General features: G+C 46.1%; 1 protein-coding gene across 2 annotated transcripts in view; it reads left to right on the forward strand.

The window, feature by feature from the left end:
* Positions 1–458: 458 nt before the first annotated feature.
* Positions 459–24359, forward strand: part of LOC137415888 (E3 ubiquitin/ISG15 ligase TRIM25) — an 86465-nt gene continuing 62564 nt past the window's right edge. The window contains exons 1-4 of one of the 2 annotated variants that reach the window (XM_068101415.2): positions 459–748; positions 5195–5831; positions 6430–6525; positions 18311–18544. In XM_068101415.2, coding sequence (XP_067957516.1) covers positions 5229–5831; positions 6430–6525; positions 18311–18544 — 933 coding nt within the window. In that variant the 5' untranslated portion in view covers positions 459–748; positions 5195–5228. Of the gene's footprint in view, positions 749–1110; positions 1576–5194; positions 5832–6429; positions 6526–18310; positions 18545–24359 lie in introns of those variants that run through there. The other variant, XM_068101422.2, reaches the window with a different exon arrangement.

A 24359-nucleotide genomic window follows, 5' to 3' on the forward strand; every position in this document is an offset into this window, starting at 1 on the left:
GGAAATCCCATCCTCGTCGCCAATGACTGTGGTGGAAAAAACCTAAACACCAATCAAGTCAGACCAATCAAAAAGATGGTTGAACCAGTTCATCAACATTTAATTCACGTTTGCAAACCGGGAGCAACACACAGTACTCGAACCGTGGAACACTCCAAAATACAATTTGTCATGAAGCTTCTTATATAGCTAAAATCAATAAGAGGAAATACATTCAACAGGCACAGCTCTGACTGTTAATACAACAGACTCAGCAGTCCGAAGGGTGCGGTCTCCGCTAACAAGATAAGACATTTGAACTAGAGATTCTAACTTGTGCATTCTCTTCCGTGCTGTGTAATTTGCACAGCAAGTTCAAAAGTACATCTTGCACATTATCCATGATGTATTGCAAACATTATAATAATAAAAAATCTTTATTGTCCCGGGGGGAGGGGGGGAGGGGGAGAGGAGGGGGGGAGGAGAGGGGTTCACAGCGCTGTTGGTTGTGGCGGTGTAGCGGCTGTGTGATTAGAGTTATCATCGGTGGTTCACATCGTGCTTTTCGTAACAGCCAATTGTATCTCGGTTTTGTAACTTCCACGAACACCATTCGGCTTCATAGTTATTTCCATCTTTTAACTAACGAAGTCTTTAGGAGATTTCATGTTGTGGTGAGCAGGAGCGCGCTCAACTGGAGAACGCATGAAACTGTGCGGAGACGTTGAACACTGAACTCTGAAAAAGATTGACTGAGGATCCAGAGTTGGTATGTAATTTAATTTGTTTCTTTGATATATAATACATTCGCTGCTTAAGCTGTGAGAAATGGATTTGATGTGCATTTGCCGCATTGTGAGGTAAATGCTTTGCAAACGGTTTGTATTTCGCCATTACTGTTTTCTCGTGCAGAACGACAAGCTGCTGTATGATTGTTTGTATTGAAGCCGCATGTGTGGACGGCAATGATGGAGATTTGTTAGTAATTTGCTAATTGTTTCTCATGTTGTGGTTTCACGGAGCCGTCGATGAAAACGGCTTCTATACGAGACCCAATGTTTCCTGTAATCTTATAATCTCGGTGTTCCTCTTCTTCACATTATGAGCCTTAGCGGTTCCTCTTCTTCACACATAGCCCTGGCGGTTCCTCTTCTTCATAGGCCAAACCCGATCGGTTACAGAGGGGTTGCTCAATTATTGTACTCGATTAGGTGAAACCCTCGTTACATTGTTTGTGCTTGTGAATGTCTCGGCGACGAGTCGGGATAAAGATGAGAACGAGTTTGTTTAGTTTATTAAACGCGATGATCAGAGAAAACGGGTTTAAAATAAACGTTATCATGAAAGCATGAAAAGGGTTTAAACCCCCGCGGAATGTTCCCTCATTCGGTTCTTTCACAAGAAAATAACCTTGAGGTGAAAAAACAAGTTGAAAAGCTTGCTGATGTTATTAAAATAACCACGTGACGTGCGGAGATTTGAACGTTCTACGAGACTGCGTCATCGCGTTGTTAATGACGTCACGGGACAAAGCTCCTCCCTGTGACCACTTCGCGAAAGTATTTACACGGTTCTCGAACTTCATCGGCGAAAGAGGTAACGTGTCCGCACTCGCACCCGGGTTAAGGAATGATCAAGTTATTGATGAGAAATGTTGTACAATGATCGTGTTTGTTTCACTCTGGCAATGAAAGAGTGTAGAGAGTCGAGAGTGCGATCGGGGAAGATTCGTGTGGATCAGCAGGATTACGTCAGTTTCAGGGAGGAAGAGGAACCACCGACATTGTTCCTTTGCCATTGTAGTTTGTTGTTAATGACGAAGAAGAACCTAAAAGATGAATGTTTAATGTGAAGATAAAATTTATTAAATGAGGATCCAGTTATTCATTCATGATAACATTACAATGTGCACATGGATAGAGGAAGGAATGAAATATTGTATTCCACAAAAGATGATTCCCGTATAATCCAGAACTTTCCACCGTCTCACAATATATTTATTCAGAACTCCATTACAATCTCATAACCATCACTTGTTAAACTAATACAAAGCGGATCAGCTGGTGGGGTGAGGGTGGGTAACCAAAGTACACCTGGTCGTTGTCTTGGTCACGCTGTTGTGTTGTGCAATGTAACCAATGGCAATGTACAGTTCGTAGTTGTTGGTCACGTGCTCCCTGGGCGAGTAACCAATGTACAGCTGGTCGTTGTGTTGGTCACGTGCTCACTGGGCAAGTAACCAATGTACAGTTGGTAGTTGTGTTGGTCACGTGCTCCCTGGGCAAGTAACCAATGTACAGTTGGTCGTTGTGTTGGTCACGTGCTCCCTGGGCGGGTAGCCAATGTACAGTTGGTAGTTGTGTTGGTCACGTGCTCCCTGGGCAAGTAACCAATGTACAGTTGGTCGTTGTGTTGGTCACGTGCTCCCTGGGCGGGTAGCCAATGTACAGTTGGTAGTTGTGTTGGTCACGTGCTCACTGGGCAAGTAACCAATGTACAGTTGGTAGTTGTGTTGGTCACGTGCTCCCTGGGCGGGTAGCCAATGTACAGTTGGTAGTTGTGTTGGTCACGTGCTCCCTGGGCAAGTAACCAATGTGCAGCTGGTCGTTGTGTTGGTCACGTGCTCCCTGGGCAAGTAACCAATGTACAGCTGGTAGTTGTGTTGGTCACGTGCTCCCTGGGCATGTAACCAATGTACAGTTGGTAGTTGTGTTGGTCACGTGCTCCCTGGGCAAGTAACCAATGTACAGTTGGTCGTTGTGTTGGTCACGTGCTCCCTGGGCAAGTAACCAATGTACAGCTGGTAGTTGTGTTGGTCACGTGCTCCCTGGGCAAGTAACCAATGTACAGTTGGTAGTTGTGTTGGTCACGTGCTCCCTGGGCATGTAACCAATGTACAGTTGGTAGTTGTGTTGGTCACGTGCTCCCTGGTGTGGTTACATAAAACCAGAAAGTGTTGTTCTGGTGCAGCACCGGCCAAGGGCGAACATGGACCTATGTGATTGGGGATGTTAGTTCGTGGTGTTATTACTTTCACCTCCCTACGGGGACGGAGGTTTTGTTTTCATGCCTGTTTGTGAACACGATATTTCAAAAAGTTATGGACGGATGAAAACAAAACAAGGTGGATGAGTTGGGTAAGTGACAAGAACAATCCGATTAGATTTTGTTTCCGGTCCGAATCCAGATCCGCCCCATCAGTGGATACAAAGTGTAAACTGTTCAACATGGTGGAGGTTTGCGCCCCACCAAGTGCTGTTCGAGTTGTGGAATGTGTTTCATATTGTTGATGGGGTTTGTTTGGGTTTGTGGGGTGAATATGTGGGTGGTGAGGTGAGTTCATGTTGTGGTGTGGATGTGGGTTCAGTGGAGTTGGGGGTGCGGAGTGGAGCTGGGGGTGCGGAGTGGAGCTGGGGGTGCGTAGTGGAGCTGGGGGTGCGTAGTGGAGCTGGGGGTGCGTAGTGGAGCTCTGGGGGTGCGTAGTGGAGCTCTGGGGGTGCGTAGTGGAGCTGGGGGTGCGGAGTGGAGCTGGGGGTGCGGAGTGGAGCTGGGGGTGTGGAGTGGAGCTGGAGCTGGGGGTGCGGAGTGGAGCTGGGGTCGGCGGAGTGGAGCTGGGGTCGGCGGAGTGGAGCTGGGGGTGCGGAGTGGAGTTAGGGTTGGGGGTGCGGTGTGGAGTTAGGGTTGGGGGTGCGGTGTGGAGTTAGGGTTGGGGGTGCAGTGTGGAGTTAGGGTTGGGGGTGCGGTGTGGAGTTAGGGTTGGGGTGCGGTGTGGAGTTAGGGTTGTCGGTGCGGTGTGGAGTTAGGGTTGGGGTTGCGGTGTGGAGTTAGGGTTGGGGGTGCGGTGTGGAGTTAGGGTTTGGGGTGCAGTGTGGAGTTAGGGTTTGGGGTGCGGTGTGGAGTTAGGGTTTGGGGTGCGGTGTGGAGTTAGGGTTTGGGGTGCGGTGTGGAGTTAGGGTTTGGGGTGCGGTGTGGAGTTAGGGTTTGGGGTGCGGTGTGGAGTTAGGGTTTGGGGTGCGGTGTGGAGTTAGGGTTTGGGGTGCGGTGTGGAGTTAGGGTTACGGTTAGTTTCATCCCTGGTTACTGTCATCCCCAACCCCCGCCTCAATCTTTTCTACCCACAATCCCCCATAAACCCTTCTTAAACGAAAACTCTTAATTACAGGTTACTGGGTTTCCTCACCTCCTCTGTTCCACTTTTTTGTTTGTTACTTTCCTTTGTTTGTGTCCAAATGTTATCCCACTGTCAGTATATTGTCCTTCTACCCTTTATCACCTCCCTCTTCCATGAACCTCCATCTTGTGCAGATTTGAAAGAAATGCATTTCTCGCTGAACCCTGATCTTCATTACTCAATTTGACAAAAATCTTCATCCATATTTATTTACTCCCAGCAGTTCAACTGTTACCCACAATCCCTCTGTTTTGCAATTCTCTCTTCCCATTAAAAGCAAGAGTTTCATGTTGATAAATCCACCATGGCAAGGGGCACTTCCTGTCTATATCGATGATCCTCAAACCTTTTTGATTGCATCATCTTTCCTTTTTAATCCATTTGACGTACACACATGTCCTGTCCTGTTCCTGAGTGCCCTGTACAGCCACACTGCTCCCACAGAGGGACTAAAGGTTCATAGTGCTCTCTCTGGTCCACGCAGCACCGATGCACACAAATGTCACCTCGTCTGTGAGATCATTTTCAGATGTACTGTTGGATTATTCTCATCTAATAACTTGTTGCCTTCTGTCGACTATTTATCCATTTATTCCGAGGACCAAGGCAATCACACAAGCATGACAAGAAAACTCACATATTCAATCTCCACTCCCCCTGCATGTCGGGTTGAAATGTCCATTGTACCAATGTGATGATACCAGGTGTACCTTTAGAGCTTTGTTTTACTCGCTCTCATTCAGTCATTGATCAGGTTGTGCACTCGTGAAATCACATTATCTCTGTTTCTGTGTTTGTCGACACAAGTATATTGTCATGAGAAACCTGGCACTCTGTTCTGTTACCTGTATTTGTTATGATCTAGTGCATCTTCTGATTGGCTTCTTATCCAGATTGTAGTTTAATTTACTTGGAGTGTAAATGATAAAGAGCAATAACCCTGAATGATTTTTTTTTTTTTTTAAATAATGAAATTGGTCTTTATGTTAATATACTTGTTCTTTCGTTACTTTACGATTTCTAATTTTCAATCTCCATTTGCAGGTTTCAATTAAATTCTGCTTCACACCCCAAGGAGATGGCTTCTTCTGCTTCTTCTGAAATTGTAGATAGTTTGGACATACTCACGTGCCCAGTGTGCTTTGACCTCTACAAGGAGCCCATCGCTTTGCCATGCGGCCACTCGTTTTGCCGTTTGTGTATCGAGACATCCTGGGAGAACGGGGAGGAAGAGACAGGTTGTATTTGTCCCAATTGTCGTGAGGTTTTTCAACAAAAACCAAAACTAAGGAAGAATGTGATCATTGCCAACTTAGTGGAAAATATTCAGTGTAAAAAGAGAAAGGTTAGTTTGGGGGTTGACGTCCGAGATGCAGAACTTGGAGATGTGAAATCAGAGGGCTCTGAGAGTTACTGTCAGAATTGTTTTCGAGAGGCAACCAAGAGGTGTGTACCTTGTGAGATCCTCTGCTGTGAGCAACACCTGAAGACTCATAAACAGAAAGGGCACAAACTGGTGGATCCAGGAGTGAATATTGCGGAACTAAAATGCGTTGAGCACGGAAAGCCAATCCAACTTTTCTGTAAGAACGATGGGAGCTTGATGTGCGTCACGCGCACGTGTGGACAACATCAGAACCACAAAGTTGTTGATGTTGAGATTGCTCATGCTGAACTAAAGGTGAGTAAATCAGTAAAAAATGGCTATTGTTTGTGTTGTATCCATCTAATTTTTTATATATGTGGAGGAGGCTTGTGTATCGGCCTGAAATTTTTATTTTTTATTTTTCTGATTGGCAATTATCCATTTCTGATGAGCTTGTTGCGTCATGGGAGCAAAATATTCCTCACAAATGTGAGTTTTCTGGGAATGTGTGTATCATGTGAATTATTTACCATATGCTGTCGTTGATCATTCACCTGTAGAAACAGTGAAGGGGAATGAATAAGCTTTTTCATTAGACCAACTGATAAAAAGATGAAATTGTTAATTTTACATCAACGTGACAAGCCCACCAAAAGAAGTTTGTGTTTGAATAAGGAATGCTCATGGACTTGAGATACTTGATCTTCTAACTTGAATACAAATGAAGGCTAAATAAAGATTAATCATCATGGAATTTTCATAAATGTAAAAAGGTGTTTTCATAAAGCAGAAGGATGTAGTTTTGCACTCCTTCACCCTCTTTTCCTCCCCCTCTACCCGGACACATGCAACCCTCTCCCTTCATGTTCATGTTCACGATTCTTCACTTCTGTTGTTTCTTTGTTTTGTGCAGGATGTTGTGGCTGCAAAGTCTCCTCATGTATCGGAGTCGTTGCAGAGCGTTGCATCCCAACTACAGCAGGTTCATGAAGAGGAACAGAAAACAGAGGTGGGAATCACCAAGGAATGGATGTTCTTAGAAAATGGTCATTGCCCCCACCCCTTCCCCATTTAAAAAAGAAATTCACTCGAGGGAGGTGCTCACTCATGCTGTTATGTTTCTCTTCTAATAAGTCATGGTTGACTTGTGTTGGGATGTGTGATGTGTATGCATGTTTGTATGTGTACGTCTGAGCCAACGACCTGGCCCATGTGTCCCTGTCGCAGTGTCGCAAGTTTTGCCGTTTTCTGAGATGCATGGGCAGATCATGTGTGAGAAAATGATTTCCCCAACTCTCCCTCCCTCGCTCCAACTTTACCTCGTCATGCCACCCCAAAGGATCAGGAGACTACACCCAAGTTCGGTTGTATATCATTACTCATTTGTCTTTGTGGGCACCTTTGTAAATATAATCACTTCTGTATAAATAAAAATATGCCCTGGAATAATGCAAATTGGGAATAATAAATAATTGTACGAAAATAACAGACACCAATTAAATTTATATTTGCATATAAAATACTGGGTTCGAAATAAGTGCTTGCTCGGGTGCCAACGGCCACCAAAGACTCCGTTTGTCCTGAGGTTGCCCCGGATGCCCCGTTGGCCACCTGTGTCAAATTCGTCGATATATCTTCATCGATATATTGATGTATTCGGCCGTTATCATTATTATGCAATCCGAAAGAAGTAAACTTGCCATAGGGAATAAGTCGGCAATACAGCAAAGGCAGTACTTGTAGCGACTTTATTTGTTTCCCTCACCTGGAGTTACGAAGTGCAAATTATCTTCGTAACCCTGCAGTGTGTACTGCGCAGCGCCGCTACCGGTGTTGATGGGAGAGGGTATAATGAGTGCTACTTTCGAACCCTTAATTGTATCACGAGTAAAATACCTCCCTCCATGTTATTTACACACTTGCTTGAGCTCGTGTTGCTTTAGGTTAGACTCGACTGCAAAACAATTTGGAGGGGTTCCCACGTTTTATTGCCAGTTTCCGCCTTGGTAAGGTATTTATTATTTTTGTAGACAGAGTCATGGCTCGCGTGAGACACTTCAAGGAATTTCAGGAAAGAAGTTGTGGATTTAAAGAGGTGGATTTGGTGTGTTTTAATGGGGGTAGAAAAGATCAAGGTTTTGGGTGGGGGAAGATAAGACATGGTGGTGAACAGCTTAAAAAGACCTGGAGGGAGGAGTGGGATTGAAGAGAGTGTGGGAGATTGTTCCAGAGGCCGGAGAAAAGAGGGATGAAAGAGTGAAGGTGAGCAGAGAGTCTTGATTTTGGTGGTTTCACCAGAAGAGGGTTTCTGGCAAATCTTGTGCGTCCCTGCAGGGATATTTGGGTGGCATAGCACAGACAGAGCAGGGGTGCAAGGCCGAAGAGTAGTCGGTAGAAGACAAAGCCCACCAACCTGCCTGCAGAGAAACAGACACAGACAGACCCTCAGCATCAGCTTCATCGTGGGAGACACCAATGATTCTGAAAGCTTTCGTTTCAACAGCGTGAAGCCGAACTAGGTGTGTGTGAGGCAGAAGCACCAGCCCAGAGGGGAGAGCAATACTCCATCAAGCTGCGGATGAAAGCTTTGTATGTGGTGAGAAGCTTCGTCGTGCCAAGAAATGACCGTATGATGGAGGATGCCCAGTCGACGACTGACTTTGGAGACCTGCTTGGAAATGTGGTTTTCCCAGGAACGATGATGGCAGATAGTGAGACCCGAAAGATTGAGTGACAGAACCTCTTCAAGAGGATTGTTGAGAAAGTAGATGGGAGGGTTGTCCAGACTGTCTTTACAGATAGACAAAGTGAGACTGAGATTTGTCAGGATTGAAAAACCTGTTCCACTTGTTTGACCAGTTTGTGATATTGTCCAAGTCTGCAGAGAGTGAAGAGGCTGCTGCCAGCTGATTTGAGGGTTGAGATATGTAATGGCAGTTGGTGGAGTCATCAACAAAGAGATAGAGAGGATTTTCCAGAGAGTTGCAGAGATCATTAATGAAGACCAGAAAAAGCACAGGGCCGAAAACCTGCCTTGGGGAACTCGAGCCTGAACAGGAAGGGGAGGTGAGAGAATTGTATTCAGGGCCACACGTTGACTGCAACCAGAGAGGAAGTTGGCAAGCCATGTGTGTCGGTTTCCGTGGATACCATAGATAGGAGGAGAGTTTGGTGAGCAGGGCGGGGTGCTCGACTGCATCAAAGACACGAGATATGTCACGGGAGACAGCTCTGATTTCCTGTTTAACATTGAGGACCTCCATCCATTGATGAGACAGCAGAAGCAGCATGCCCAGAGTAGAGTTACCTGGTCTGAATCCAAATGGATTATCCGAGATCAAGCCATTGGAGAAGAGGAAGGATTTGATGTCAGAAGCGATGATTGATTCCATGACCTTGCTGATTATTGGAAGCAGGCTGATTGGTCTGTAGTTGCAAGGATTTGTTTTTGTACTTTTGTGTAAAGCGGTAATGTTGGCTGATTTCCAAGCTGATGGAAGATGACCTCGAGCAAAAGAGAGGGTGAAGAGAATAGAGAGAGCGTGTGATAGAGCGGCAGAACAGGATTTTAGGACCCGTGGGCTGATGCCGTCTGTTCCAGTTATAGAATCAGAGTCGAGGTTTGACAGAAGCTTCTCCACCTTGTCGAGAGAAAAGGACACAGGGTCCAGGAGCAGCTGGGTTCCACTGGGTAAGGTGGGTACAGAGAGCAATGGGTTTGGGACACAAGATTTTGAGGCAAACAAATTTTGAGGAGTTTTACGTTATTGTGGCATTTTCCCCAGGCCACTTCAAATTACAAGAAAACTAATTACTAAAACTAAACTAAAACTAAACAAGTTTAGAAAACTAAACAAGTTAGAAAACTAAAACTAAACAAGAATAATGATAATAGCATAATAATAAGATTATAACATTAGTTAAGTACCATAATGCAAAATTATAATATAAACAGATACAGTACATATACATTCCAAGTGCACCGCCCCCATACAACAACAACAACAGGCATTTTAAGGCCATTTTCCCTGCAAGAGCAGGGGTTAGCCTTGCGGTCCCCATGACAATCTTCTCCATTTTGCCCTATTTTCTGCATCTCCCCTTGTGAACCCCCTTGCTCGCATTTCTTCTTCGACCATCTTTAGCCAAGTCTTTCTTGGTCTTCCCCGTCCTCGACTTCCTTCCACATTCATTTCCATCACTCTTCTCAACCAGTCACTTTCATCCTTCCTCAACACATGACCAAACCATTTCAACCTGTTTCTCTTCACAGCATCCATCACAGGCTCTATTCCCATCATCTTTCACAATTCATCATTTGGCTTCCTCTCTCTCAAAGATACTCCACACATCCCCCGAACCATTCGCATTTCCACCCTTTCCAGCCTTTGTTGCTGCTCTACGTTCATGACCCATGTCTCGCTCCCAAAAATCATAACACTTCTCACACATGCAGCATACACCTTTCCCTTCAGCTTCAACGACACTCCCCTCCTCGTCAGCACGCCACTCAGTTCCCGAAACTTCTTCCATGCACATCTCACTCTAGCAACCGTTGTCGAGAGTCTGATCCACCTTCTCCATTCAGCATGTCTCCGAGGTAACAAAATGTTTTCACACCTTCCAGCTTCACGCCGTCTCCAAGATCCAACTCAACATTTCCTCCATCTGCAGCTCCCTCTGTGCACACCTAACACTTGAATGTAGCTGCCACACTGGTTAATGACCATCTCAAACCACTACATTTTTGATGAACCCACTCAGCGCACATTGTACATTGAATGGAGTTCACTCCGACACCTTTCCTGCACACAGCACATGGCCACTTCCCAGTTCTTTCCACCTCACCACATGCTTTACCACTTGCCATCACCTTTGTTTTTCCGATATTCACCTTCAGACCTTTCGTCTGCATACATTCCTTCCACTTGTTCATCTTCTCCTTCAGTCCATCCATACTTTCTGCAATCACCACCAGATCGTCTGCATACAACAACTCCCATGGTAAACCCCCCTTTACGTTCAGAGCCGGTACCTCCATCACAGCTACAAATAGTAGTGGACTTAGTATCGACACCTGATGCACTCCCACCTTCACCTCAAACTCACCACTGTTCCCATCCTTCGTCCTTACAGCTGTGCGCGCTCTTTTGTACATTGCCATCACTACTCTGATCAACCATTCCCCCACTCCTAACTTCCTCAATGCCCATGTCACTACTTCACATGGAACCCTATCGAATGCTTTCTCCAGATCAACAAACCCAAGAAACAACTTCTTTCACTTCTCCATGTACTTCTCCTGCAACTGCCTCACAATAAAAAGCGCGTCTGTCGTTCCTCTTCCTGGCATAAATCCAAACTGCATTTCGTCAATCTTCACTTTCTTCCTTATCCTCCTCTCCAACACCCTTTCCAATACCTTCATTCCATGCTCCAATAACTTTATCGCTCGATACGAGCCACATTCCAGAGGGTCACCTTTCCCCTTGTATAGAGGGACGAGGGTACTCAGTTCCCAATCCACTGGAATGCGGCCTTCTTTCACCACCAGATTGCAGATCTCTGTCATTCTCTTCACACCCCAATTTCCCGCTGCCTTCAACATATCTCCCACAACTCCCGTCGGCCGTCCCGCTTTTCTACTCTTCATTGCTTTTATAGCTTCCTCAACTTCCTTCTCGGTTATCTTCTCTGCCGGTCCTAAAACTGGGTTACTCTCTATGTTGCCATCCCATTCATTCTCTGCAATTGCATTCAACAGTATTTCCATATATCTCTTCCATCTTCCTTGAATTCCATCTGGGTCCACAACGATTTGTCCCACTTCATCCTTCAAGCAACTCACCCCCATCACATCGCACCTCTCTTTCGCTATCTGCTTTGCAATCCTGAATACCGCTCTCTGACCCTCTTCCAAATCCAAGCGTTCTCCGAACATTTTCCTGCATGCCTCCTGCGCCTTTGCTACCTCTTTCTTTGCAGCCTTCTTGGCTGCCTTATAACTTTCATACTCTTCCTTTTCTGCCCCTGTACCCTTTGCCTTCTGCCACTCCTTGAACTTCTTCCTCTTCTCGTCAATCTTCTTTCCAACTCCATCATCCCACCACCATGTTTCCGAGTGCCTCGGTGGTCCTTTTGTCCATCCACATACCTCACCAACGGCTCCAAACAGACCATCTTTCATTGACATCCAACCACTTTCAAGCTCAACCACATCATCCTCTACCATACTCAGCCTCTCTTTTAATGCCTCCCTCACAGTCACCTCTTTCAACCTCCACACCTTCATTCTCGGTTGGTACTTCACCCGCCGAGCTCTCCTCGCACCTTTCAACCTTATGTCGCAGACAACCAAGTGGTGCTGTGAAACAGCCTCCTCCCCCGGGATCACCTTTGTGTCCCGGAGGTGCCCCCTATCTCGCCTACGCACCATCGGGTAGTCAACGGTTGTCGTCGACCCACCTGACGTGTATGTAACAAGCTTATTATCCTCTTTCTGGAACTGAGTATTACAAATCAACAAATCAGCTCCATCAGCAAACTCCAAAATCCTTTCACCTTCTCCATTTCTCACACCATATCCGTAACTCCCATGAACTCCCTTAAAACCATCCATACTCCTTCCCACATGTCCATTTAGGTCTCCTCCTACCACAACAACCTCCTCATCTTTCACGTTTTCCATCAGCTTCTCTATTGCACACCAGAACTTGTCTTTCTCTTCATCGCTCCGACCAACCTGCGGAGCATATCCCGAGATGACGTTCACCAAGAGCTTTCCAATCATCATTTTCACTATCATCAACCTATCACTCACTCTCGTCACACTCACCACACTGTCTACAAACTCCTCAGAAAACAGGACACCAACACCATTCACGCCCTCCGGGCACCCTTGCCACACAAACTTGTATTTCTGTCCCTGCCTACCCTTCACCATTCTCACACCACTTCCCTTCCATCTCGTCTCCTGCACACAACATATGTCTACTCTTCTTCTGACCAATACTTCCACCACTTCTCCTGATCTCCCTGTCATTGTCCCTACATTCCATGTCCCAAACCTCAGAAACCGATCTCCACGTTGGGCATCAGACTTTTCGTCGTCATAAATGGAGTGATTTCCACTCTTGCTTCGATCGGGTTCCCCACCTTGAGTTTTAACGAGAGGGAGTGGGGTCCCCCACGGGGTACTTCGGGCTGTGCCCTGCCCATATGTAGTTGTAATTGTCATGGTTCTCTTTTTGAGGCAATGTTTTTATCGCCGGATGCCCTTCCTGACGCCAACCATTTTAGTCGCCTCTTACGACACGCAGGAATACGGTGTACCTATTCTAAACCGGGGTACACATTGGGGGGCCTATACCTCAAAAATACCTGAAAAGTGGTTGGTTGGTTTCACTAAGCTGATATGCAAATCCTAGTCAGATTTCAAGTCAATCGGATGAAAATTGAGGATTTTAGTGGTTTGTAAAAAGTGGTTGACCTTTGGTCTATGTTGACCTTATGACCTATGTTTATCTCAAAAATAATTGGTGGTTGAATTCAGTTCGCTGACATGACAAACCTTTTCAAATTTCAATTCAATCGGATGAAAATTGAGGATTTTAGAAATTTGAAAAAAGTGGCTGACCTTTGGCCTATGTTGACCTTATGACCTATGTTCTCAAAAATAGTTGGTGGTTGAATTCAGTTTGCTGATACGAAAATTCTATTCAAATTTTAAGTCAATCGGATGAAAATTGAGGATTTTAGCAATTTGAAAAAAGTGGTTGACCTTTGGCCTATGTTGACCTTTTGACCGACGCTGATCTCAAAAATAGTTGGTGGTTGAATTTAGTTAACGGATGAAAATCCCATTCAAATTTCAAGTGAATCAGATGAAAATTGAGGATTTTAGAAATTTGAAATTGTGGTTGACCTTTTGGCCTATGTTGACCTTTTGGCCGATGCTGATCTCAAAAATAGTTGGTGGGTGAATTCAGTTTGCAGATATGAAAATCCTATTCAAATTTCAAGTGAATCAGATGAAAATTGAGGATTTTAGAAATTTGTGAATTTCTAAAATTTTATATTATATGATTGATTTTATATTAAATAAGATTTTGAAACGGTATTTTTTTTTTTTTTTTTTTTTTTGTTAATAATTATGTTTGGCTCTCGCAAGTGAAGTTTCAACTCTATAGTATTTGCCTGATCAGAGTCGCCGATTCGGCTTTTTTATATATTTTTTATTATTATTATATATATATTTTTTTGTATACAATATCGAGGCTCGTGAAAGAGCTAACATTAATCACACATAAAAATCAAACCGACACAAAACACAAAAAACAAGGGGAGCGGCAGACAAGATGGGGAGAGAGGGGGAAGGACACAAACACAACATTTGAGAGCAGGGACATCGGGAGGACTTGGGGGGGAGGTGGGAGAGGTATAAAACATATGAACACTGCAAGGACTCTAGGGTGAATTAGCGGGGGTAGAAAAGATCAAGGTTTTGGATGGGGGAAGATAACAGATGGTGGTGAACAGCTGTTTTAAAGACCTGGAGGGAGGAGTGGGATTGAATGGAGTGGGGGAGTTTGTTCCAGAGGCGGAGAAAAGGGGAATGAAAGAGTGAAGGTGAGCAGTGAGCCTAGATTTTGGCAGTTTAACCATAAGAGGGTTGCAGGCAGATCTTGTGCGACCTGAAGGAATATTGGGGGGACAGAGCCCAGCAGAGAGAGCTGGGGGAGCAAGGCCGGAGAGGAGTCGGTCGAAGACAGAAAGACCACCAAGCTGCCTACGGTGAGTGAGTGAAAGGCCCTCGGAGTTAGCTTCATCGCAGGAGATTTCAATGATTCTGAAAAATGGGGAACGGTAGGGTGGAGGGTACAAGTCTTAATTAATTTGATTTAATTAATGTAGAAGTTCTACTTCTACAGTGGGAAAAAACAAAAACAAAAAAAAAACCACCTTTAGAGGCCATTTTTCCCCGCAAGCGGGGGTTGGCCTTTTTCGGGAACTGTGGTTGTTTCGGGGGTACAGTGGTACAGTGGGAAAAGCGGGGGTACAGTGGGAAAAGAGAAATATAAATGAGTGGAGGTGAACAGTCGTTATGGATTTGGGCAGTTTCACCAGGAGGGTGACCGCGTGTGTCTTGCATATGGTTGGGGAAGGGGGAAGGGGGGAGGGGGGGAGATGGGAGGGGAAGAGCACAGTGAGGGAAGAGGGTACAAGACCAGAAATGAGGAGGAGGAGGAGGAGGAAGAAGACAAAAAGATCACTGACCTTGGTACAAACTTAGCACAGGTACAGATTGTAATACAAAAGATGAACTGATTGAATTTTTGGGTTCAACAGGTCAAAGGTTCAACTCGACAGGTCAAAGGTTCAACTCTACAGGTCAAAGGTTCAACTCTACAGGTCAAAGGTTCAACTCTACCCTGCTTTGAGTATTTTACAGAGAATCAGGCACATTAGAAACATCAATATCACTCTTCTGCTTATCTCTCTCGCTGTCTCGCTGTCTCGCTCTCTCACTCTCTCGCTCTCTCACTCTCTCTCTCTCACGCTCTCTCTCTCTCTCTCTCCCTCTCCCTCTCCCTCTCTCTCCCTCTCTTCTGTGACCTTTAATTTTTATCCAACCTTTGAGATGAAACGTTACAGCGAGTTTACATCGAACATGGACAGAGGTATCTTCATCAACACATTTGCTTTCAACTATATTTTCTAGTTTCTAGTTTCTAGGCTAACCCCCTCTCTAGCAGGGAAAATGGCCTTAAAATGCATGTTGTGTTGTGTTGTGTATATTTTCTAGTTTCACTTCGCCTCTTCTGTGCATAAATTTAAAAAAACGAATAAAATGAAATCCAGAAATGTTAATTTTGACTTGTTGGAGGTTGAAATCTCCCATTGGATTCCATAAGCTTTGTAGATAAGAGTGCCCACTTCATTTTACCTTCAAAACCCACTCCTGGTACCAGTGATCTGATCCTATGCAGTCATAATCCATTGTACCTTTTTTTCTTCTTTTTTTTTCTTTTTTTTTGTATACAAGATCGAGGCTCGTGAAAGAGCTAACATTAATCACACAAAGTCAAACCGACACATAAAACACAAAATAATGGGAGCGGTAGACAAAATGGGGAGAGAGGGGGAAGGACACAAACACAACATTTGAGAGCAGGGACATCGGGAGAAATGTGGGAGGGGGAGGGCTTGGGGAGAGGTGGGAGAGGTATAAAACATATGAACACTCCAAGGATTTCCAGGAAAGTAGTGGGAATTTCAAAAAAAGTGTATCTGGGGTGAATTAGCGGGGGTAGAAAAGATCAAGGTTTTGGATGGGGGAAGATAAGAGATGGTGGTGAACAGCTGTTTTAAAGACCTGGAGTGAGGAGTGCGATTGAAGGGAGTGGGGGAGTTTGTTCCAGAGGTGGGAGAAAATGGGAATAAAAGAGGGAAGGTGAGCAGAGAGCCTAGATTTTGGCAGTTTAACCATAAGAGGGTTGCTGGCAGATCTTGTGTGACCTGTAGGAATATTAGGGGGACAGAGCACAGAGAGAGCTGGGGGAGCAAGGCCAGAGAGGAGTCTGTAGAAGACAGAAAGACCACCAACCTGCCTGCGGTGAGTGAGTGAAAGGCCCTCAGAGATAGCTTCATCGCAGGAGATTGCAATGATTCTGAAAGCTTTGGTTTCAACAGCGTGAAGCCGAGCTTGGTATGAGGCAAGAGCACCGGCCCAGAGGGGGGAACAGTATTCCATTGAGCTGCGGATGAAAGCCTTGTATGTGGTGAGGAGCTCAGGTGTGCCAAGGAAGGACTTCGCGCGACGGAGGATGCGCAGTCGGCGACTGGCTTTCGAGGCCAGCTTGGAAACGTGGTTTTCCCAAGAAAGATCATGTCAGATTGTGAGACCCAAAAGCTTGAGCGACAGAACTTCTTGGAGTGGATTGTTGAGAAAGTGGATGGGAGGGTTTTCCAGTCGGTCTTTTCGGAGAGACATAGTAAGAGTGCGAGATTTGTCAGGATTGAAAGACATGTTCCACTTGTTTGTCCAGGTCTGCAGAGAGAGGGGGCTGCAGACTGCCGATCTGAGGGATGAGGATTGGAGGGGCAGATAGTGGAGTCGTCAGCAAAGAGACAGAGAGGATTTTCCAGAGAGTAGGAGAGATCATTGATGAAGACCAGAAATAGCACAGGCCCACAACACTACCTTGGGGAACTCCAGCCAGAACAGGAGGGGTTGATGAGAGAAATCCATTCATGGCCACATGTTGTCTACGACCAGAGAGGAAGTCCGCAAGCCATGAGTGGAGATTTCCATGGATACCATAGGAGGAGAGTTTGGTGAGCAGAGCTGGGTGCCAGACCGTATCGAAGGCACGTGATATGTCAAGTGAGACAGCTCTGATTTCCTGTTTGGCATTGAAGAACTCCATCCATTGTTGAGACAGCAGAAGCAGCATGTCCAGAGTAGAATGACCTGGTCTGAATCCAAATTGATGATCAGAGATCAAGCCATTGGAGAAGAGGGAGGATTTGATATCCGAAGCAATGATGGATTCCATGACTTTGCTGATAATTGGGAGCAGGCTGATTGGTCTGTAGTTGCAAGGATCTGTTTTTGCAACTTTTTTGTGTAAAGTGGTAATGTTGGCTGATTTCCAAGATGATGGCAGATGACCTTGAGCAAAAGAGAGGGTGAAGAGAACAGAGAGAGGGTGAGATATAGCCGCAGAGCAGGATTTTAGGACCCGTGGGCTGATGCCATCTGGCCCAGTTGCAGAATCAGAGTCGAGGTTTGACAAAAACTTCTCCACCTTGTCAGGAGAGAAGGACATAGAGTTCAGGAGCAGTTGGGTTCGACTGGGAAAGGTGGGAACAGAGAAAGATGGGTTTGGGACACAAGATTTTGAAGCAAACACAGAGTTAAGGCATTCGGCACTGCAACTGCAAGGAGAGTGAGGAAGAGAGTTTTTGACAAGGATAGCCACCCCACCACCAGGACGAGGCCCAGGTCTATCATACTGGAGGAGGAAGTAACCAGGAAGAGATATTAAGGAATCAGAGACATCTTGAAGGAGGAAAGTTTCTGTTAAGCAGATCAAGTCTGGATTGGCAGAAGCAACCTGAATGAAGAGATCTATCAGGTTTGAGCGAAGGCCCCAGATGTTTTACGTCCATACCGCTAATGAGGAGAGAGGGGGAGCATCGGGTGCAGGACAGGGGAGGGGTAGGGTCAGATGAAGGATGAGAGGGGGATGTAGGGAGAGCAGTTGATCGTGTGTCAGAGATTTCAGAAGAGTTACAAGAAAGGGAAGGATGAGGAGGACGAAAGGTTTGATGGTGATGGGATGAGGCACAGTGAGGGGTTGTTTGAGGGGGGGGGGGGGGGGCGAGGAAAGTAGAATGTTGGGGGAGGTGGAGGTATGAAATAGAAGGAAGACAAAGTGGGGAGGAGGCAGCTTTGAGAAGGAGGTGGGAGGAGCGAGAATTTGGGAAGGATGGTTGAGGAGATTTGAAGGTGAGGGGTTGAGGGGAGTTTTGAATGGGAGGGGCAAGGGGGGAGTTTAGGAGGGGAGGGGCAAGGGGGGAGTTTAGGAGGGGAGGGGCAAGGGGGGAGTTTAGGAGGGGAGGGGCAAGGGGGGAGATTTGGAGGGGAGGGGTAATGGGGGAGTTTAGTAAGTGGATGATTAATGAAAGACGAACATTTATAAAGTTTGTTATACTTTTGTTAGTTTCTACATTTTATCTGAAAATGTATTCTTTATTTTTAAATAATTCTAACAATGATTCCTCCCCAGAACACAGGCAGAGATGCTGAGGACAGGTTGGAGGAGAAGCGAAGGTTGGTGTGCCAATTTGTGAACGAATCTGTGGATCTCATGAAGAATCAAATCATCAAGCAAAAAATGGAGAAGCTTGCTCTTCTTGGGAAGCAGAGAGAGAAACTGGAGCAGCAGATGGAGTCTCTTCGTGAAGGAAAAAACACAATGGACACAGCACTCAAGGAGCAGGAGTCAATTTCTTTTCTGAAGGTGTGGTTTATCATAAACCTGTTTAAAATATATTGTTTGGAGGGTGTCTGTCACTATTTAAATATACACCTACATGAGTTGACGGCTTGTTGCATGTCATGGTCGATGGTAAAGGTGCATTATACGATACAATGCTTAAAAATGATTAATGAAATGGATTAGAAAGGTCTGAACTGTGTGTAACCACCTGGAGAATGATAATAGTATCACGTCTGTGGTTCCTTTAACACTTTATGCCTCATCGCTGGGATCCTTTGTCTGAGGAAACGGGCCATATGGTTTCTATGTTCTACTCCATTGCAGTCAATTATGACTAATCTTTACCGTTCCCCAAGGTCGCCCAAATAAGCCAAAATTGACGGTATACATACAGGAGGCAGTTGGCTCAAACACATTTCCTACCTATTAAAGGGTTTATTAACTCAACTGGACTATGTCCAGCTGAGTTTTTGTCGACACCCAGTGTCTGTCGTCTGTCTGTCTGTCTGTCTGTCGTCTGTAAACAATTCGACGTCTATGCTCGAAAAGTCACAAATATTGATTAAATTTGATGAAACTTATGCAGCATCTTTAAGACATATAAACTAGTTTGGGATTGCATTTGGGCGTTGCACGCCCAAAAATGGGCGTGGCAGGGCGGCCATATTGAAAATCACTTTTTGTCATATTTTAGCACATATAAACTATATAGTTTGTGGTTCTATTATGCATATTCTCACCATATTGATATAGACCAGTTGAGTTCAGGGTCCCTGGAACCTCTATACTAGTTTGTCATGAATATGGGAGAAAAGGTGGACGAGACAAACAGTTCTGAACAGGCCATGCAAATCAAGACACAAACATATTTGTCGTATTTGCATCCGTCACTTCTCCTGTCTTGGATTGTTCCTTGGTGAAGCCTGATTACTTCAATTAAACCCATTCATTGCTTTAATGAAAAATTGTCCCATCTTTTCTTTCCCGACGTGGTGTTGTCGCTGGAACGCACAAACCAAAAAATTGACGTTCCAGTCCCTACAGTTCATTACACCACCATGGCTGGCACACACTGGCTGGACAGATCGTGACAGCCTTTTAAAAATGTGACACTTTATTTTGGCAGGAATTACTCACCTTGTCCCACCCACATATGTGATATTTATGCATGCCATTTTTTTTTTAACCCTGACTATCCCACCTACAAATTACATCCGCTACCTCCTCAGCCTCACGTGTAACAAAACGACTTACTCTGACAGGTCCCTGATACATGGCAATCTAACCTACTCGAAACACATGGACCGACCATGTTGCACTTAGTCTCCCTATGCACCATCCTCCCCTCCCCCCTAACCACGTAACACAGCCCCCTCCCAAAACGTTTGTCTCCTACCAAGGTTCTCCGCCAGGAACCCAAGATTCTGGTAGCTATTACAGTCGCACACCAAATTAATTTGATGAATAAGGCTGTGTTAGGAGCTTACCTTAACTACTCTTCTTCATATTCCACCCCCTTTGTTTCAATGAAATGCAAAGCAGTTATGTACAAAATTCCATATACAGATTTTCCAAGCTTTTGATCTTCTGCCCTCTGTTGAAGATGGTATCATGAGAGTGGGAAGGGAAATGGCAAAACCAAAAGCAAAACAACCAGGCGACCTTAACCACAATATTACTTAACCAATTCAAACCCATCTAATTGACCGTCTCCCATGTGGATGTCACTTGTTCCAGCAGTTGGCTGAAGCCAAATTCCCAATTTAGAATCGGCTTAGCTAATTTTGGGGGCTACCTGCCCTCCATAGCACAAATCCATTCGCACGGGTCTGAGTAGCACATTACCTTATACACAACAACAATAACCCTTTCCATTCAATGCCTGCCAGGCCATGGCATCTGAATAACATGCAGATGTGGCCTCTGTAATGAAAATCAGTTCCACGACTTTGATCTGGTCATAGGTTTAATGACAATTTGATCTCTGGCAACATCCTGTAGAAATACAATCATGCAATATATCTGGATCATGGAATCAGGGAGTAAGTTCAGTATGTAATATCAATCAATGCAAGCAAGCCTAGGTTATCTACGTATACGCACCATCCGAGTCTATATACAACACAACAACATGCATTTTAAAGGCCATTTTCCCTGCTAGAGCGGGGGGTTAGCCTTGCGGTCCCCATGACAATCTTCTCCATTTTGCCCTATTTTCTGCATCTCTCCTTGTTAACCCCCTTGCCCGCATTTCTTCTTCCACCATCTTTAGCCAAGTCTTTCTCGGTCTTCCCCGTCTTCTACTTCCTTCTACATTCATTTCCATCACTCTTCTCAACCAGTCACTTTCATCCTTCCTCAACACATGACCAAACCATCTCAACTTGTTCCTCTTCACAGCATCAATCACAGGCAATATTCCCATCATCTTTCGCAATTCATCATTTGTCTTCCTCTCTCTCAACGATACTCCGCACATCCGTCGAACCATTCGCATTTCCCCCCTTTCCAACCTTCGTTGCTGCTCTACGTTCATTACCCATGTCTCGCTCCCATAAATCATAACACTTCTCACACATGCAGCATACAGCATACACCTTTCCCTTCAGCTTCAACGACACTCCCCTCATCAGCACGCCACTCAATTCCCGAAACGTCTTCCATGCACATCTCACTCGAGCAACCGTTGCCGAGTCTGATCCACCTTCTCCATTCAGCATGTCTCCGAGGTAGCAAAATGTTTTCACACCTTCCAGCTTCATGCCGTCTCCAAGATCCAACTCAACATTTCCTCCATCTGCAGCTCCCTCTGTGCACACCTTACATTTGAATGTAGCTGCCACACTGGTTAATGACCCTCTCAGACCACTACATTTTTGATGAACCCACTCAGCGCACATTGTACACTGAATGGAGTTCACTCCGACACCCTTCCTACACACAGCACAGGGCCACTTCCCAGTTCTTTCCACCTCACCACATGCTTTACCACTTGCCATCACCTTCGTCTTTCCTATATTCACCTTCAGACCTTTTGTCTCCATACATTCCTTCCACTTGTTCATCTTTTCCTTCAGTCCATCCATACTTTCCGCAATCAACACCAGATCATCTGCATACAACAACTCCCACGGTAAACCCTCCTTTACGTTCTGAGCCAGCACCTCCATCACAGCTACAAATAGTAGTGGACTTAGTACCGACCCCTGATGCACTCCCACCTTCACCTCAAACTCACCACTGTTCCCGTCCTTCGTCCTTACAGCTGTGCGCGCTCTTTTGTACATTGCCATCACTACTCTGATCAACCATTCCTCCACTCCTAACTTCCTCAATGCCCATGTCAATACTTCGCCTGGAACCCTATCGAATGCTTTCTCCAGATCAACAAACCCAAAAAACAACTTCTTCCTCTTATCCATGTACTTCTCCTGCAACTGCCTCACAATGAAAAGCGCATCTGTCGTTCCTCTTCCTGGCATGAATCCAAACTGCATTTCGTCGATCTTCACTTTCTTCCTCATCCTCCTCTCCAACACCATTTCCAATACCTTCATTCCATGTTCCAATAACTTTATCTCTCGGTACGAGCCACACTTCAGAGGGTCACCTTTCCCCTTGTATCGAGGGACGAGGGTACTCAGTTCCCAAGCCACTGGAATGCGGCCAGCCGAGTCTACATGTCATGGATTAAATGTCACAGGAGTGTCTCGGAGCGATGGTCGTCCGAGTTCTTATAGACGCCTCTCAGTGGTTAGAGAGAGCATCACACCTGGGTTCAACTTAGATACATTTTCATTACATTCTCCCCGCCGTTAGATCTACACTTCCGCTAGGCAGGAATCAAGCACGCAGCAGCATTCGTAGAGTAGCGATGTCAGTACATGTCAGTCGGTCCATCCGTAGCGATCGGGGCGACAAATTTCCCTGCCAGCACGGGTCCGGGAACTACCGGGTACTATATCCCCAAGTCCGGAGTCCCCCGCGTCGGAGTAGCCGCCTGAGGCAGGTGATGAGGAGGCACCACAGTGCCTACAGGCTGGGGTGTATTCGGCGGCGGGATGGACGGCAGATGCTCCATAGGCGGAGCCACGGGAGAGTTCATAGACTCGTAAATTGGTTCGTCGATGTCCTCGCAAGGGGCCAGGTGGCGTACGGAGACAGTGGACTCGCGTCCATCAGCCATCAACACGCGAGCATGCTCGGGATTAGCTTGGAGTACCTGCACCTTATCCACTAGTGGATCATACTTGCTCGTGCGAACCGCACGTTTGAGGTAGGCCGGCCCCGGCTCAGCAAGCCAACTAGGTAAAGGTCGGATACTACCCGAGCTCCTCGGGTGATGAAACATCCGTTCGTGAGGAGTCTGGTTGGTGGCCGTACACAGTAAAGTCCTGATTGAGTTCAGCACTGCAGGTAACGACCAGGCTCATTTATCTAGGCCACGGCCGAGGGACCTAAGGCTTAGCGTGACGGCCCTCCATATAATCCCATTGAAGCGTTTGACCTGCCCATTCGCCTCGCCTGTGGTCTATACGGGGTGGTATAACTAGAAGCGACATTATGCTGAAGTAAGAAGCTCCTCACCTCCTGGGACAGGAAAACCGCACCTCGATCGGTATGCACGTAGGCCGGATTCCCAAACATAGAAAACAGGTTCTGCAGACACCGTATAACCGTGGCGGCCGTCATATCTGCGCATGTGAAAGCGAAAGGGAATCTCGAGAACTCATCAACGATAGTGAGCAGATAACGAGAGTTACTCGATGCCGGTGACGCCGGCAGCGGCCCTTTGAAGTCAATCACCAACCTCTCCCACGGCCTAGTTACCCTGACCAGTGTCCCCATAGGAGGGTTGTAAAAACGCGGTTTGAGTTCAGGACATACAGTACAGTTGCGACAGACCTGGCGAATGTCTTCAACAAAGTATGGCAGATTACGACAACGCACAAAAGGAGCGAAACGCCTCACCCCAGGATGGCACAGAGTGTCGTGCAAAGTGCGCAGATCCTCCAAAGATATGAGGCCCGCATACGTTGCCGGCCGCGATAAGGCGTCGGCAACCAGGTTATCCCTCCCAGGGCGATATTTGATGGTGTAGCAGAAATCGGCGAGTTCGATGCACCAGCAAGTGATTTTCTCATTCTTAATGCGTTGAGCATGCAGGGTGTCGTACATAAATGCAACGCTCTGTTGGTCCGTGATAATTTGGAAGCATTGTCCGTGCAAATAGGGACGCCAACGCCGGATCGACTCGACGATCGCATACGCTTCCTTTTCGACAGGCGAATGTCTCCGCTCAGCGGAGGTGAGAGTTCGCGAAAAGAAAGCCACAGGGCGCCCCCCTGGGAGAGAGTCGCTGCGATCGCATGATCCGATGCATCACTTTCCAAAATGAAAGATTTGTTTTCGTCAATCGTCGCCACAGCAGCGCCAGCGATGTCGGACTTAAGGCCATGGAAAGCAGCCTTGGCATCAAGGCTCATGGGGAACGCTTTAGTCCACAAGTGGGCGGAGTTTCACAGAGAAATTTTGTACCCACTTAGAATAGCGGGTGAACAGCCCGAGAGCATGCTTCAGCGAAGCACGATCGCAGGGCGGGGCCATGTCGAGCAAGGGTCGCAGACGCTCCTTATCCGGAGCAACAGAGCCGTGGGTCACGGTGTACCCCAGAAGATCTATCGTGCGAGCGGAGGAACGACATTTAGCCTCATTCATGGTTAAGCGATACCTCTGCGCGACCTCGAGGAAGCGCTTCAGATTAGCATCATGATGTTCCTGGTCATGCCCGCAAACCGTGAGATTGTCCAGATATACAAAGACGTCGGTCAAGTTC

This window comes from Myxine glutinosa, chromosome 1 (assembly GCF_964187855.1).
Source record: "Myxine glutinosa chromosome 1, kmMyxGlut1.1, whole genome shotgun sequence".
NCBI lineage: Eukaryota > Metazoa > Chordata > Myxini > Myxiniformes > Myxinidae > Myxine > Myxine glutinosa.